Below are 12,627 nucleotides of genomic sequence, written 5' to 3'. Positions count from 1 at the left end.
CCTGCTTCTGAACCAGTCAGTGCTTTGATTTCCAAAAATCCTTTCCTGGGCAGAGTGATCATCTTAGGGTGAACTTTGCTGGTGTTGACTGACACAGGTCAAGTTTGATGGCGAGGGCCATGTAAACACATGAATGACAAGGAATGCATGTTCATCCCCTCTCCAAGGAGAATACCGTTGGCCACGTCCTCGCAGTAAGATATTTGATCTATCTCCCTAAAATCAGATGGAAGTAGTATTTCTCCAGGTATATATTATTGTCCTCATTTTACAAATGAGGAAACTGAGGTTTGGAGAAGTAAAGTCACAGCAAAGAAGAAGCAGAGCTGGGATCCTAAACTGAGACAGAAGCGCTTTTCACAAGGATGAGAAATTGAAAACAATTTTTTAACCACACAACTGAAGAAGTGAACTAGATTATTTCGACTATTACCTGCTGCAGAGTGTAGCTGGCAATATCCACAGCAGAGCTATCAGGACCCTAGTTCGTATTCCACCTCCCGACTCTGTTAATGGCTCAGTCCTGTGGGCACTGATTTCATAGGGATGGGAAGGGGACAGGGAAGAAAGAGAGTTCAGCTTGATAAAATGGGAGATCTGAAGAACAGGCGACTGTTGACTCCACTTCTCACCTTGTCCTCATTCCCTCCTGTTTTTATCATGCAACTTGTTATTTTACACACAAACTCCAAGGACAGGCTCACAACAAGAATGACAAGTCAGATAGAAGAAACTGGAGAAGTTCCAGGGAAGGTGTCAGAGTGGCTGCCTGCTTGTATTTTTATGCCAGCACAGATGTGAGATTTCTCCCTGTAATTCAAGTCCCTTCCACGCTGATTGCTGAGCCTCATGTACCAGAGGCAAGTTGCAAACATCCCAGCTGTCACCTGCCCCTGCGGACACCAGGTGCCAGGGTCTTGCAGTGGCCTTCATCTGCATCTATTGCATTTGAAGCAGTTTGGAGAACTGCTCTCTTCATATGAGATTGGGAACAATTGGGATTGTTCAAGGTGCTATTACTGCTTATGAAATGATGTGGCATCTCATTGCGGTTTATTCCCAGCTCTCTGCTCCAAAGCAGCCAGTCTGGTTAGGAGAGGCTGTGCTTCTCTAACTCTAATACCTGCCTTCACTCAGAGGCCAGCTCTGAGGTATCTGCAGGATGCAGGGCAACCTGGCCAGCACCGCCCATCTTGTGGGACTGCATCTTCCCTTTGCTCTGGCCAGAGGGACACAGGTCACTGAGAGGACTCTGGTGGATCTCTGACTGTGTCGTGGCCTCTGTTCCCTTCCCATTCTCACTTCAGATTCATGGATCACCCCACTCCTCCATGGTCCCCTAACAGTGAATTACTTCTACTTTTTTCATTCTAACTTCCCACTTTTTGTTTCCTAACTAGCAAAATTTAAATCTGTCAACATCAGGAAAAATGGTAAAATGTTAGATTTCTTTTAAAAAAGGATTTGTATTAAGTTCAACAAACTCAGCTAACTAGTAGCAGGTATAATAATAATAATAACAAACACATGCCGGGCGTGGTGGCTCATGTCTGTAATGCCAGCACTTTGGGAGGCTGAGGTGGGCGGATCACTTGAGCCCAGGAGTTCAAGACTCACCTGGGCAACATGGTGAGACCTTGTCTCTAAAACAAACAAAAGACATGGCCACTAGCATTTGTGGGGTACCTCCTAAACATAACCTATGAGGTAGGTAATATGATCAACCCTCATTCTAAGACAAGGAGTCTGACCATGGAGAAACTAAGGACCTGGCCACAGTCACACAGTGAGTGGCAGAGCCGGACCTGGACCCACGCGATTTGACCCAGAGCCCGCACCACTGGTTCTAGTGGGGGTGCTCTTCCGCCTGTCACTGCCCATATGAGCCAGAGTGAAAGAAGCAGAGGGGGGCCCTCTGCTGCCTCCCTCCCCTGCCTTCCCCCCACCTCCCTTCCCTACTTCTTTCCCTGTTATTTCAAACTGTCCAGTAGCCTCCTGCAGGCCCAAGGCTTCATTTCCATCCCTCCACCTCTCCTTTGTAGGTCTTTCCTCTATCTCAGCAAGCATTATGACCCCCTCCGTGCCTCTGCCCCACCTCTGCTCCCCTCTCATTTTTACGCACATACGGACATTCCCCACTGCAGCCAGACTGGCCCCTCTGACCCACCCCACTGTCTCACACCTTCATCTGCTCAAAATTTTCTGCAGGCCCTTTCTCCACCACCATTCACACAATAAGGTCTCCACTCCCCGTCTCTGTCTTTCGAAGCCTGCAGTTGCAGGACTTCCCTGGGTCCTGCTTCCACAGGGAGCAGAAGAGGCAGAGCAGGCAGGCTGCCTCCCTCCCCGACTTCTCCCAGTCATTCTCCCCTCAAGGCCACCCTTCCCTGACCCATACCTCTGCCAAGCCTGCCAGGTTAGCCCTGGTGCCTCCTGGTAGGAACAGTGTTTGTGTGCAGTGCCTGGTACTCAGATATTAATAACCACCACCAGGCACTGATGACAAGCAGGAGGAAATCTAGCCCTGTGGCTTCACAGTGTCTGCATTCCAGTTATTTTTAAACAGCTTTTTGTTGTGCCCATGACATTGTGCTTGTAGCCAAGTGTCTGGATCATGACAGACCCTAAGGAAAGGACAATAACAACATTACACTAATTGCAAGTGTCTGCCAAACATATACTTAGTTTATTCCCTGGACCCAGATGCTCATACTTGTAACCCTGACTCTGAGAGAGAGTTTTAAGGCAGAACTGGACTGCTTCTTGAGACAGGACTCATGAGGCCCTGCAGAGGCCCCACTGTTCTTAGGACCAATCAGGCAGAGAATCTGTGCCAGAGAGGTGAGCCCTGAACGTGGAGAGGCCAGGAGAGCCAAACCCCAGGCCGACCTGGCCTGGCAGCCTCAGCCCCGACACCCATGCCTCACGCTCGGTGACTCGTGCCCTGACTCCATGGCACCACTTGAGCTGTGGCCCAGAAGACTCTCCCGCAGGCATATTTGACCAGCATCACGGCATAAGTTTCTGGTCACCTCCACACACTTACACCCTCTCCATTGCCATTCATGCAGCTTGATGGCGCCAAATGTCACCTGACGCCCCTGTCACAAAGGAAGCCCCTCTGGGAGGGCAAAATCCTCCACCCAGCCTAGTCCTCACAGAGTCACTCCCCCGTGAGGAAGTGAGACCCGCAGCTTCTGCTCCATCCCCTCCCCACTGTGCTCAACAGAGCCTCAAGCCTGGTGTTTACCGACTGATGGTGCCAGTGACCAGGAGGCCCTCTCTGTTGGTTCAGGCACCTCAGGGCTGATGGCGACTGTTCTATTTTGCCAGTTGCTTCTTATTTTTTTCTTCAGCTAAACTTTCCTAAGTTATTTTTTTCTTCAGCTAAACAGGCCCAGTGTTATGGGACTGTTATGAATGTAGATAACAACTCCCCGACTCTTTAATAACAGCCTTTTAAGATATAATTCACATATCATAAAACGTTTTTGTTTGTTTGTTTGTTTGTTTGTTTTGTTCTTTTCAGATGGAGTCTCACTCTGTCGCCCAGGCTGGAGTGTACTGCTGCAATCTTGGCTCACTGCAACCTCCACCTCCTGGGTTCAAGCAATTCTCCTGTCTCAGCCTCCTGAGTAGCTGGGATTACAGGTGCCCGCCACCACGCCTGGCTAATTTTTGTCTTTTTAGTAGAGACGGAGTTTCACCATGCTGGCCAGGCTGATCTCAAACTCCTGACCTCAGGTGATCCACCCGCCTCAGCCTCCCAAAGTGCTGGGATTATAGGCGTGAGCCACCGCACCCGGCCAGATGTGCCCTTTTAAAGTGTACAATTCAGTGGTTTTTAGTATATTCAGAGTTAAAAGATCACAACCTGATTTTTTGTGACTGGCTTCTTTCACTTGGCACAGTGTTTTCAAGGTTCGCCTGTGTTGTAGCATCTGTCCGTACTTCATTCCTTTTTACTGGTGAATGAGATTCTACTGTATCACAATATACTACTTGTTTATTCATGTATCAGTTAATGGAAACTTTACACTGAAAGATGGATCGGATTGTTTCTACTATTTAGCTCTTAACACATATTGCTGCTATTAACATCCATGCACCAATTTCTGTGTGGACATGCAGTTTTAATTCTCTGAGCACACACTGAGGAGTGGAATTGCTGGGTCATGTGGTAACTCGATTTTTAACAATTTAAATGACTTTCAAACTCTCTCAAAGTGACTGTACCATTTTACAACCCCATCAGCAATGCATGAGGTGTTGCCATTCTCTTTGGATGTTCACAGCAGCCTTCTAAGGTTGGTATCATTATAATCTACAACTTACAGATCAGGACACTGAGGCTCAGCAGGTAACTTGCTTGTAGTCGTGGGACTGGCAAGTGGCAAGGCTGAGACTCAGACTATGGTCTTGTGATTCCAGAGGACATGCTTTTCCCTCTGTGACCTACTGCCAAGTATGAACCCTGCATCACCTATGAACAGCTGTGTTTCTTACCCTTTGACCTCTGTGCCTGCATCACCCGATGAGAAGTCTTTCTGTGTTGCAGGACGTGTCAGGAAATGCTGCATTTCTGGCCTTCACTCCTTTTGGGTTTGTTGTTCTTCAAGGAAACAAGAGGGTCCACTTCATTAAATGGTGAGCGTCTTCATTTCCAAAACAGGCTCTTTGTATCTCACCAGCTGGGGAGGGGTGATGGTTCCCATGTCCTTTGTCCGTGATTGGGCAGTTCTGGTTCGGAGCCCTCCCCAAAGCCTTGTGTTGATAGTGTGGTAACTGATGCAGGGAGTGGCCTCTTCCTAGGGATCCTGTTCTTCTAAAGGGGTGTCCCTGAGAGCCAGCAGCCTCTCCAGAAAGGAAAAGGGATACAATGGTTTGATTTCTGGGGAGGGTGAGAGGCCTGGGGCTGGAGCCAGTGTAAGTGGAGCCAAGTTCCTGTGAGAACTGAGTCCTTGGGGCCGTCACCCACTAAGGGTCGTAATCAGCCCTGTTGAGCCGGCTGTTCTGGAGCATCTCTGTGGATGGCTTAGTGCCCTTACCTGCTCTACTAACAAGGGAGGGGCTCACAGACAGTGACCTCTGGGGCAGATATAAGTCCCCTGTTACTTTGGCAAAACACCCTCCTCAGACCAGCCCTCACTGCGGGCATTGTGTCTGCAAAAGCTTAGTTGCTGCTGTCTCACTCCTATCCCTCTTGGGCATTTAAGTGTCCTCAGCCTCCAGGAGTCACATTCCCACTCTTCCTTCCTTCCCTCCCCTCTCCATTCCCATCTAACAGGCAAGAGCCACTGCCTCAGCTGCAGCTACTCTGAACTGCTTCCTCTCCTGCCCCTCTCTGTTTTGTTTGGGGTCTGTTCTGCTGCATGCCTCTGGGCAGACTCTGGTTTGTTGATTGACGTTTGGTTCTCCTGGAGACCCTTTAGCTGGCCAGTCCATACAAACATCTGTCAGCGTCATCAAAACATTTTGCATATTCTACTAAGCTCCTGTGATTTCTGTACCTTCCTGGGCCTCAGACTGCCAAGTCTAAGCTGACCAGCTCCTCCGAGGGGCTTAGATAAGTGGCTTCCCTTGGTCCAGCAGAGCTCAGTGGGGGGAAGTCTGTTTGGTTTGTTTTCTCCAGGAGAGCTCATGAGGAATCTTGGGTACAGTTGCTTCCTAGTCAGCGTTCTGCTGGGGACACTGCAGGCCATCTATCCCGCTGTGCCCTCTTCAGCTGGGCCACTGAGCTTGAGCTCGAGGACAGATACCGCCTTTCCAGCCCATCTTGATTTTGTGAAGGGGAAGGCATTACAGTCGTCAGCCAGAGTGCTGGCGAAACTGCTCGTCACACATGCAGGGGGGCCTCGACTCCCCAGGACAACAGCCGCGCCACAAGGCAGCTGCTGCCCTGGAGTTGGCAGAATACACCCCAACATAGCTGTTTCCTAGGCATCCTCAAGTCGGCTCACTTCACTGTGCTCTCTGGGTGAAGATGTGAGGATTTGGAATCTCCTGTCCAACAAAATGCTTTTCAGAAAAAGACAATGAGCAGGATCAGGCCACAGCCCTCTTAGTGTGGGGTCTCTGCTGCCTGGATACGTCTGGGCTATTGATGTTCCTTACAGGGCCCAGATCCACATTCCAACCAGAGTAGCTGCTGGGTGAGGTCCCTGTCAGGGGAAGTGTTTGGCTAGAAACAAGTAGGACACACCTGTCACAGACACCTGCAGTCCCTAAATTATGCCCACCCCTCCAGAAACCATGATGGCTCTTGGTTCTCACAGACGCTTTTCTTTCCACGGCTTCTCTCATGCACCACTTCTTCTGGAAGTCTCCTCGTCACCATGTGTCAACTCTGTAATAATAGATGTAAGCCCAATCTCACTCTCAAAATAAAACTCCTTCCTTTCCTAGCCTGCTTGTTGGAACCTAGGTGATCTGTGTGCTTGTCTATATACTAGCCAATTGGCATCGATTGTATTGTGTGTGTGTGAGATTGATGGTTGATTGAGAGGGAGTCTGAGAGGGAATCAGAAGGGAAGGATTACCGTGTGGCTTGTGTTAGCTCAGAACTGGTGGTCAGAAGTTGTGAAATCTCATCCTGAACCAGCCATGATTTCAGGAGCACAGAGAACAAGTGATTTTCCTCTGTCCCCTGAACTTTTTCCAGCAGTAAGTTGGGTACATGATTCTCACTACCTTTCTACTATTTCCTAGGAGATTAAGGAAATCTCCTTAGAAGTCACAAAAAAAGCAGCAGCCAGTGGAGGTGAATGTGCATGACAAGACCACCTTGGGGGTCCCAGTTGGGTAGAAAAATGGGGCAGTGACATGGAGAGGGCTGAGAGGCTCCAGAGGGCAGCTATGTTGGGCAGGTACAAGGGAAGTGAGGAGCAACCAGTACTGGAGGCCTAATTCCATGGCTCTCAGGGACATTCGCCTAAGACCTGGTAGTTTTTCCATTTTGCAAATGTAACCAAGGCTGAGAGCAGGAGGTGGATGTGGAGGTGAGATCTAGGCCGTGCCATGTACAGTAACCATGTCACTTCTTCTGATTTGTGTCTGTCCCACGGGTGATGTACCCCAGTATCCTGTTTGCCTCTTTTACTGCAGCCATTCACTGGGCTGGTGGCTTCAAGGATTTTTCTACAATAACCCCTAAGCCCCTTTCCTGGTCAGTACGCTGCATGACTGTTCCATGTAATCTGTTCTCTCTCTTTGGTATGTTGCCCTGCCCCGCTCCCTGAGATTGTTTGACATTTGTCTGCATTAAACTGCATTTTCCATCCAGTGGCACAGTCACCTGAAAGACTCAACTCCCTCAGAACCTGGTTGCATTGTTTCTCATTATTTGCTGTATCTTGAACTTTGGCCTCATCAGCTACCTGTGGCATCTTACGTTTGACAGTCCCATCCAGATAATGCACCTGTGTTATGAACCCAATCCTGAAATGGCCCCGGATACTCTGCCTAGACTCACTTTCCATGCAAATGTTTCCCTTTTACAGCCACTGTTGATAAGCCCGAAATCCTCCTGTCACCCTATTACTATAGTGTGATTGACCAGAAAACTGTGGATTGAACTGTTTCAACAACGTTCTCTAAGGCCACTGCGCTGCTGTCTTGTTTCAGTTCTGATTTTGGCTAAAATTGTGTCTGTGCCTGGAGCCCCTTCCAGTTGGGGTGGGCTGTGCATCTACAAGATTTAGCTGTGAACAGGCAGCCCGCAATGAGGTGACAGGCACTATCTTTGTACTTCTAGGAATGAGGTGACCAAGCTGAAATTTGAAGGAAAGACTTTCTATTTATACGTAAGTCAGAAAGAGGTGAGTGCTGGCTTCCTTCTCTTCAGGGAGGGCTGGGGTGATGGGATGCTTCCTGGTGGCCAGAGCCAAGCTTGAGGGACCCCAGTAGAGCCAAGCCACCCACATGCTAAGCCAAGAGCAAGGTCAGGGCCTGCAGGTACAATATGAAGGAGTGGGAAGGCCCTGGAGCACAGGACTTCCTCGGGGATGCTGTTGACACCCAGAGCTTTCACTCAAGAGATCTTTACCTCCAGGAAGTGCAAAGGAAGGCTCTTTTTCTTTCATGTATATGGGAATTCCAGAGGCAAGGGCTACTTTCTCACCAAGAGCTCTCCTGGTTCAATTTGTGCCACTTTTGTGCCAGCTGAGACTTACCCTGATTGGACTTGCTAAGTATGATGTGATGCACTGAACTGAGCTCTGCCTCAGTGGGTCCTGCGGGCCCTCCCCTCTAACTAGCCAGCTGCCAGGGCCTCTAACAGCTCTGGGGTCAGGGTCCTTGCCTACTTCACCCTTTGCTTCTCCATCTACACTCAGCCATATCAATGTGGAATTTTTTGCAGGAAAAGAAGATTATTCTTACATATTTTGCTCCAACTCCTGAAGCATGTAAGCACCTCTGGAAATGTGGAATCGAGAACCAAGCCTTCTACAAGTGAGTGGATACATGTGATGGGGACTGTCTTTCTTAAAGCCAGAGTCACAGAGAGTCAGTGACAGGAGGCCAAGTGCCCAGGAGCCTGGGGCAGCGTAGCAGGAAGTGGTCAAGAGCTTGACAGTTACCGAGAAGCCAGGTTGAGGCCAAAGGCCAGAGCTTTGCCTACCAAAGGGATTTTGTAAAGAATGTGGGGCTTGTGTGTTGTTTTCTTCGATTCGATTAAGAAAGTGGTTATAAAAGCATGAGGTAGTGAAGAAATGGCCTATCGAGGGAGTGATGCCAGGTAAAGTATGTCTCACTAAACCCCTTGGTCTTGTTTTTAAAATATACCATAATAATTTATGCTTTACTAAGACGTATCTGAATGAGGTCAAGGCAAGACAGAGTGTGGTATATTCTACCTGGGGTGAGCCCTGCTCTCATCAAATGCCCCTGACGGGCCAGGTCTCGGTTCCAGTAACCTGAAGGATCCTGGAGAGATGAGAACTGCTCTGGGCTGAGTGGCACCATGCTCCTCTCCAGGGAAGATTCTGCTGCCTGCTGGCTGCTATGGGATGCTAGTTGGCAGAACTGGGTCCTCCCAGTTGCCAGGGCCACAGCCCCAGAGGCTGTTTCTTAGACAGGCATTCTGAATTGCTTAATACTCGTTATGTGTTTATACCAGAATCAAGGATTCACTGAATCGGCAGTGAGTTCTTCTCCTGAATACACTCAGGGAAGACTTTGGCATGGTCACACTTCCCTCCTGTTCAGTCCCTACTATCCATAGAAAGTCAAGAAAACATTTATTTTCTTTTGCTACCACTATCCCTTTGCCTGTGAGGATGTAATCCAGGTTTGGCCAGCTACCTGAACCTGGAGAGAAGCAATCTGAGATGCAAGCTCCTGCTTGTGGGACTGAGGAGCAGCCCAGGAAGGATGGGGGTTCCATGGGTCTCCCCAGCAGAGAGAGGAAGGCACTAGCAGACAGGGGCCTACTCCACACTGAGCGATCCCTGCCCTGGGAATGGCGTATGTGGAAGCGTTCCCTTTCTCTCTGCCAAAGGGTCTAATGCAAATGGAAGCAGTCTCCTTGCCTCTTGTCTTTTCATGCCTTCAGCACCATTTCTAAAGGGCTTGGTTTTCCCACCTGTGTCATGGAAACAGACGTGTGCTTCTGAACCTGTGACCACAGCCGGTTTCTGAGTCTTCCCACGAGTAGATCTCCATACCCACCCAGCCCTGCCTGCACCCACACTGGAAACGGAGGTCATTTTTCAGTTTTCCATTGCCTCCTTGATGTTCTCGTTAAATGATAAAAGCCTCTAGCCTGGGTCAGATCCCCAGGTATGCCAAGTCTCTGGCAGCAGCGCTTTGGCCTTGCCCTCAGTGTCTCTCACATACAGATCCCTAGTCCTGCCTTTGGCCTAGTGCCTTGGCGGGCGCCCAGTCAGATGCAACAGCATGCCCAGGCAGGAGAGTAAGCAGCTCGGATGTCCTGGAGCCCTGAGACGGGCAGAGATGGTGTCTCCCAAGAACTGTTCATGGATTGTGGAGACAGCTCCTACTCACTGCTCATAGCACAGGTTTCAGACCCACATGGGTTCCTGGTTGGATCAGGATCATAGGCACCTGGGCATCTTACAGGTGAATCCCATCTTAGGAGGCTTCTCTCTGAGCTGCTGTGCCCAGGCTGAGAGAGCTAATGGGCTCAGTGAAGTCACCCAGGAGAAAGTAGTACAGAGCTCCACATCAGCTGTCTGCAGCTTCAAACGAGATATTAAATAGACATCCCGGGGGAGGGAGGAAGGCTCCACATTCAAATACATGACAGAACTTTTATCAAAGTTAAGCTAGTTTCTTCATCGCAGGATTTCTCAGTCTTTACCATGGTCATGTATTTTAGGACCCTCCAAAAGGGAGATGGGACAGGAAGGACAGCCCCCATCCTCTTCTCTACCCACAATTACCCAGACATGGACACAAAATCAAATACTGGGACTAGAAAGGAGACCCCTAAGGTCCAGTAGTCCCAGCTCTATCATTTTATAAGAAGGGTGAGGCTAAGAGAGAAGGAAATTTGCCCGAGGTCACACTGCTGATAAGTGACCTGGCTGAGATTAGACGGGTGGCATTCTATTATTCCCCCAGACCATCCACCCTAGCATGTATTCTCTCAGTCCCCCTGGTAAAACCTATGAAGCATTTTGGGGGAGCCTTCACTCTCCTGACACAAAAATGGGTTTCCATGCAACAGTCCTGGGCACTGAGGCAGGAAGGCAGCTGGCTGTGAGCACAGCCCCCAGATCCTAGGATGGTGACAGTCAGAGACAAGTGTGGACTATGAAGGGCTTTTTTCCTGAAGTTTCAAGTAGCCTTTGGAAGAAGCTGGGGATGTGCTGCCTTAGCCTGTGTGAGGCAGTTCAGGCTGTCTATCACACTGGACTTTGCCTTGCTGCAGGCTGGAGAAGTCAAGCCAAGTCCGCACAGTGTCCAGCAGCAATTTATTCTTTAAAGGGAGCCGGTTCCGATACAGGTAAATAGTGACAGTAAGTAACCATTATGGATCTATTTTCAGACCCTTCTCTGGAGAACACTCAGTAGTCCTTATCCTTTAGAACAGAGAAACTGGGGAGGACTCAGAAAAGTCTGAGGTCTCCATCCAATTCTCCTGTCTTATGACCCTTTATTTCCTTCCTTCCCTACAGCTATTTGTCTATAGGGTTTTAAATGTATATCGGCTGGCCACAGTGGCTCACGCCTATAATCCCAGCACTTTGGGAGGCTGAGGCAGGTGGATTACTTGAGGCCAGGAGTTTGAAACCAGCCTGGGCAACATGATGAAACCCCATCTCTACTAAAATACCAAAAAAACAAAAAAGAAAATTAGCTGGGTGTGGTGGCACGTGCCTATAGTCCCAGCTACTTGGGAGGCTGAGGTGGGAGAATCGCTTGAGCTCAGGAGGTCGAGGCTGCAGTGAGCCATGATTGCACCACCGCACACCAGCCTGGGAGACAGAACAAGACCTTGTCTCCAAGAAAATGAAAAATAAATGTGTATCTTCTCTTTCCCTTACAATAGCAGCAAAATAAGAACTGTAACAGTGATTCTTTTCATGTCTCACTGTCTAAAGATTGTTCTTATGTATTTTTTTGTGATGTAATTGGAACATGCTGGAAATTGAGGAATTATTCCTAAATAGAATGGAAGATCCTAAAGACTCTAGAGATGGAGAGAGCTCTCTCTCAGATAGGCTGTCATGACACTTAGGAACTCTGTACCCCAGCAAGCAAGCCTTTCTCCGTGACCAAAACATCACGGAAAGGGTGGGCCACAGATGCCATTTCCTGATTCAGGGAAAGCACCTGAGATCTTGGAGAGGAGCTGTCCTGGAACACAGTCTCATTTCTTGCCACTTGTTTTTATTATACTACTTACAGCGGCCGAGTTGCAAAGGAAGTCATGGAGTCAAGTGCTAAGATCAAACGGGAGCCACCGGAAATACACAGGTAAGCTGCCAGGGGCTTCCCCCAAAACAATTCTATCTCAGATCCCAGAATCTCAATCCAGCAGTTTGAGTACTGTGAAGCCCCTGGCTCCAGTGGCTACCAAAAGGTCCAAAATAAGGCAGAAGGCTGAAGCAACTTCTCAGGAGGGATGGGGAAAAGTCTTTGACCCTTAATAAGAGAGCAGGGGAGGGAGGGCTACTGCAGATAGTACATCAGATCCAGGTGCCACTTCACTTGGCAGTTCTCTTCTGCCCTCCCAAGTCTTGACATTGATGATAGATGTGTCACACAATTTCAGTGGTTCTGGAACCAGTCGATTACATGAAGCCAAGGATAGTCCCACAGCCCTGCCACACTGGCTCTAAAATAGTTTCAGGATCCATGCTTCATGTAGATCCACAAATCATGTTTCCAGAAGCCTATTTCCTAGAATCTAAGACCCAGAAAGAATATGACTGACCAAGAAGGGTAGGATTTGCCAACCAGCCTTTGCCTCTGGGCATGGGAGCATGACTGCCTACCCCTTCACATGGAGCCCTGTCATCCGCAGCCTGTACTGGAAGTCAGGGGAGGCTGCCAGTATTGGTCCAGGCATATTTTCAGGAGTACTGCTCATCCTGGGGCTCTACTCTCTGACCGTCTTGCCCCCACCCCTGAGACCAGTGGCACCGCTGCCACACTAAA

At 49.1% G+C, this 12,627-nt stretch overlaps 1 protein-coding gene across 4 annotated transcripts in view; it reads left to right on the top strand.

Annotated features, from left to right (window-relative positions):
* The window catches only part of FRMD5 (FERM domain containing 5), a 339,581-nt gene that overhangs the window by 314,068 nt on the left and 12,886 nt on the right, over positions 1 to 12,627 (top strand). For 3 of the 4 annotated variants that reach the window (XM_050799487.1, XM_050799488.1, XM_050799486.1), the window contains exons 8-12: positions 4,559 to 4,647; positions 7,754 to 7,817; positions 8,360 to 8,451; positions 10,895 to 10,969; positions 11,875 to 11,943. In XM_050799487.1, the coding sequence (XP_050655444.1) occupies positions 4,559 to 4,647; positions 7,754 to 7,817; positions 8,360 to 8,451; positions 10,895 to 10,969; positions 11,875 to 11,943 (389 nt within the window). Of the gene's footprint in view, positions 1 to 4,558; positions 4,648 to 4,900; positions 7,166 to 7,753; positions 7,818 to 8,359; positions 8,452 to 10,894; positions 10,970 to 11,874; positions 11,944 to 12,627 lie in introns of those variants that run through there. The other variant, XM_050799489.1, reaches the window with a different exon arrangement.

Source organism: Macaca thibetana, chromosome 7 (genome assembly GCF_024542745.1).
Source record: "Macaca thibetana thibetana isolate TM-01 chromosome 7, ASM2454274v1, whole genome shotgun sequence".
NCBI lineage: Eukaryota > Metazoa > Chordata > Mammalia > Primates > Cercopithecidae > Macaca > Macaca thibetana.
The sequence above is the reverse complement of the archived record's forward strand: the minus strand, read 5'-3'. Positions and strand labels throughout refer to the sequence as shown.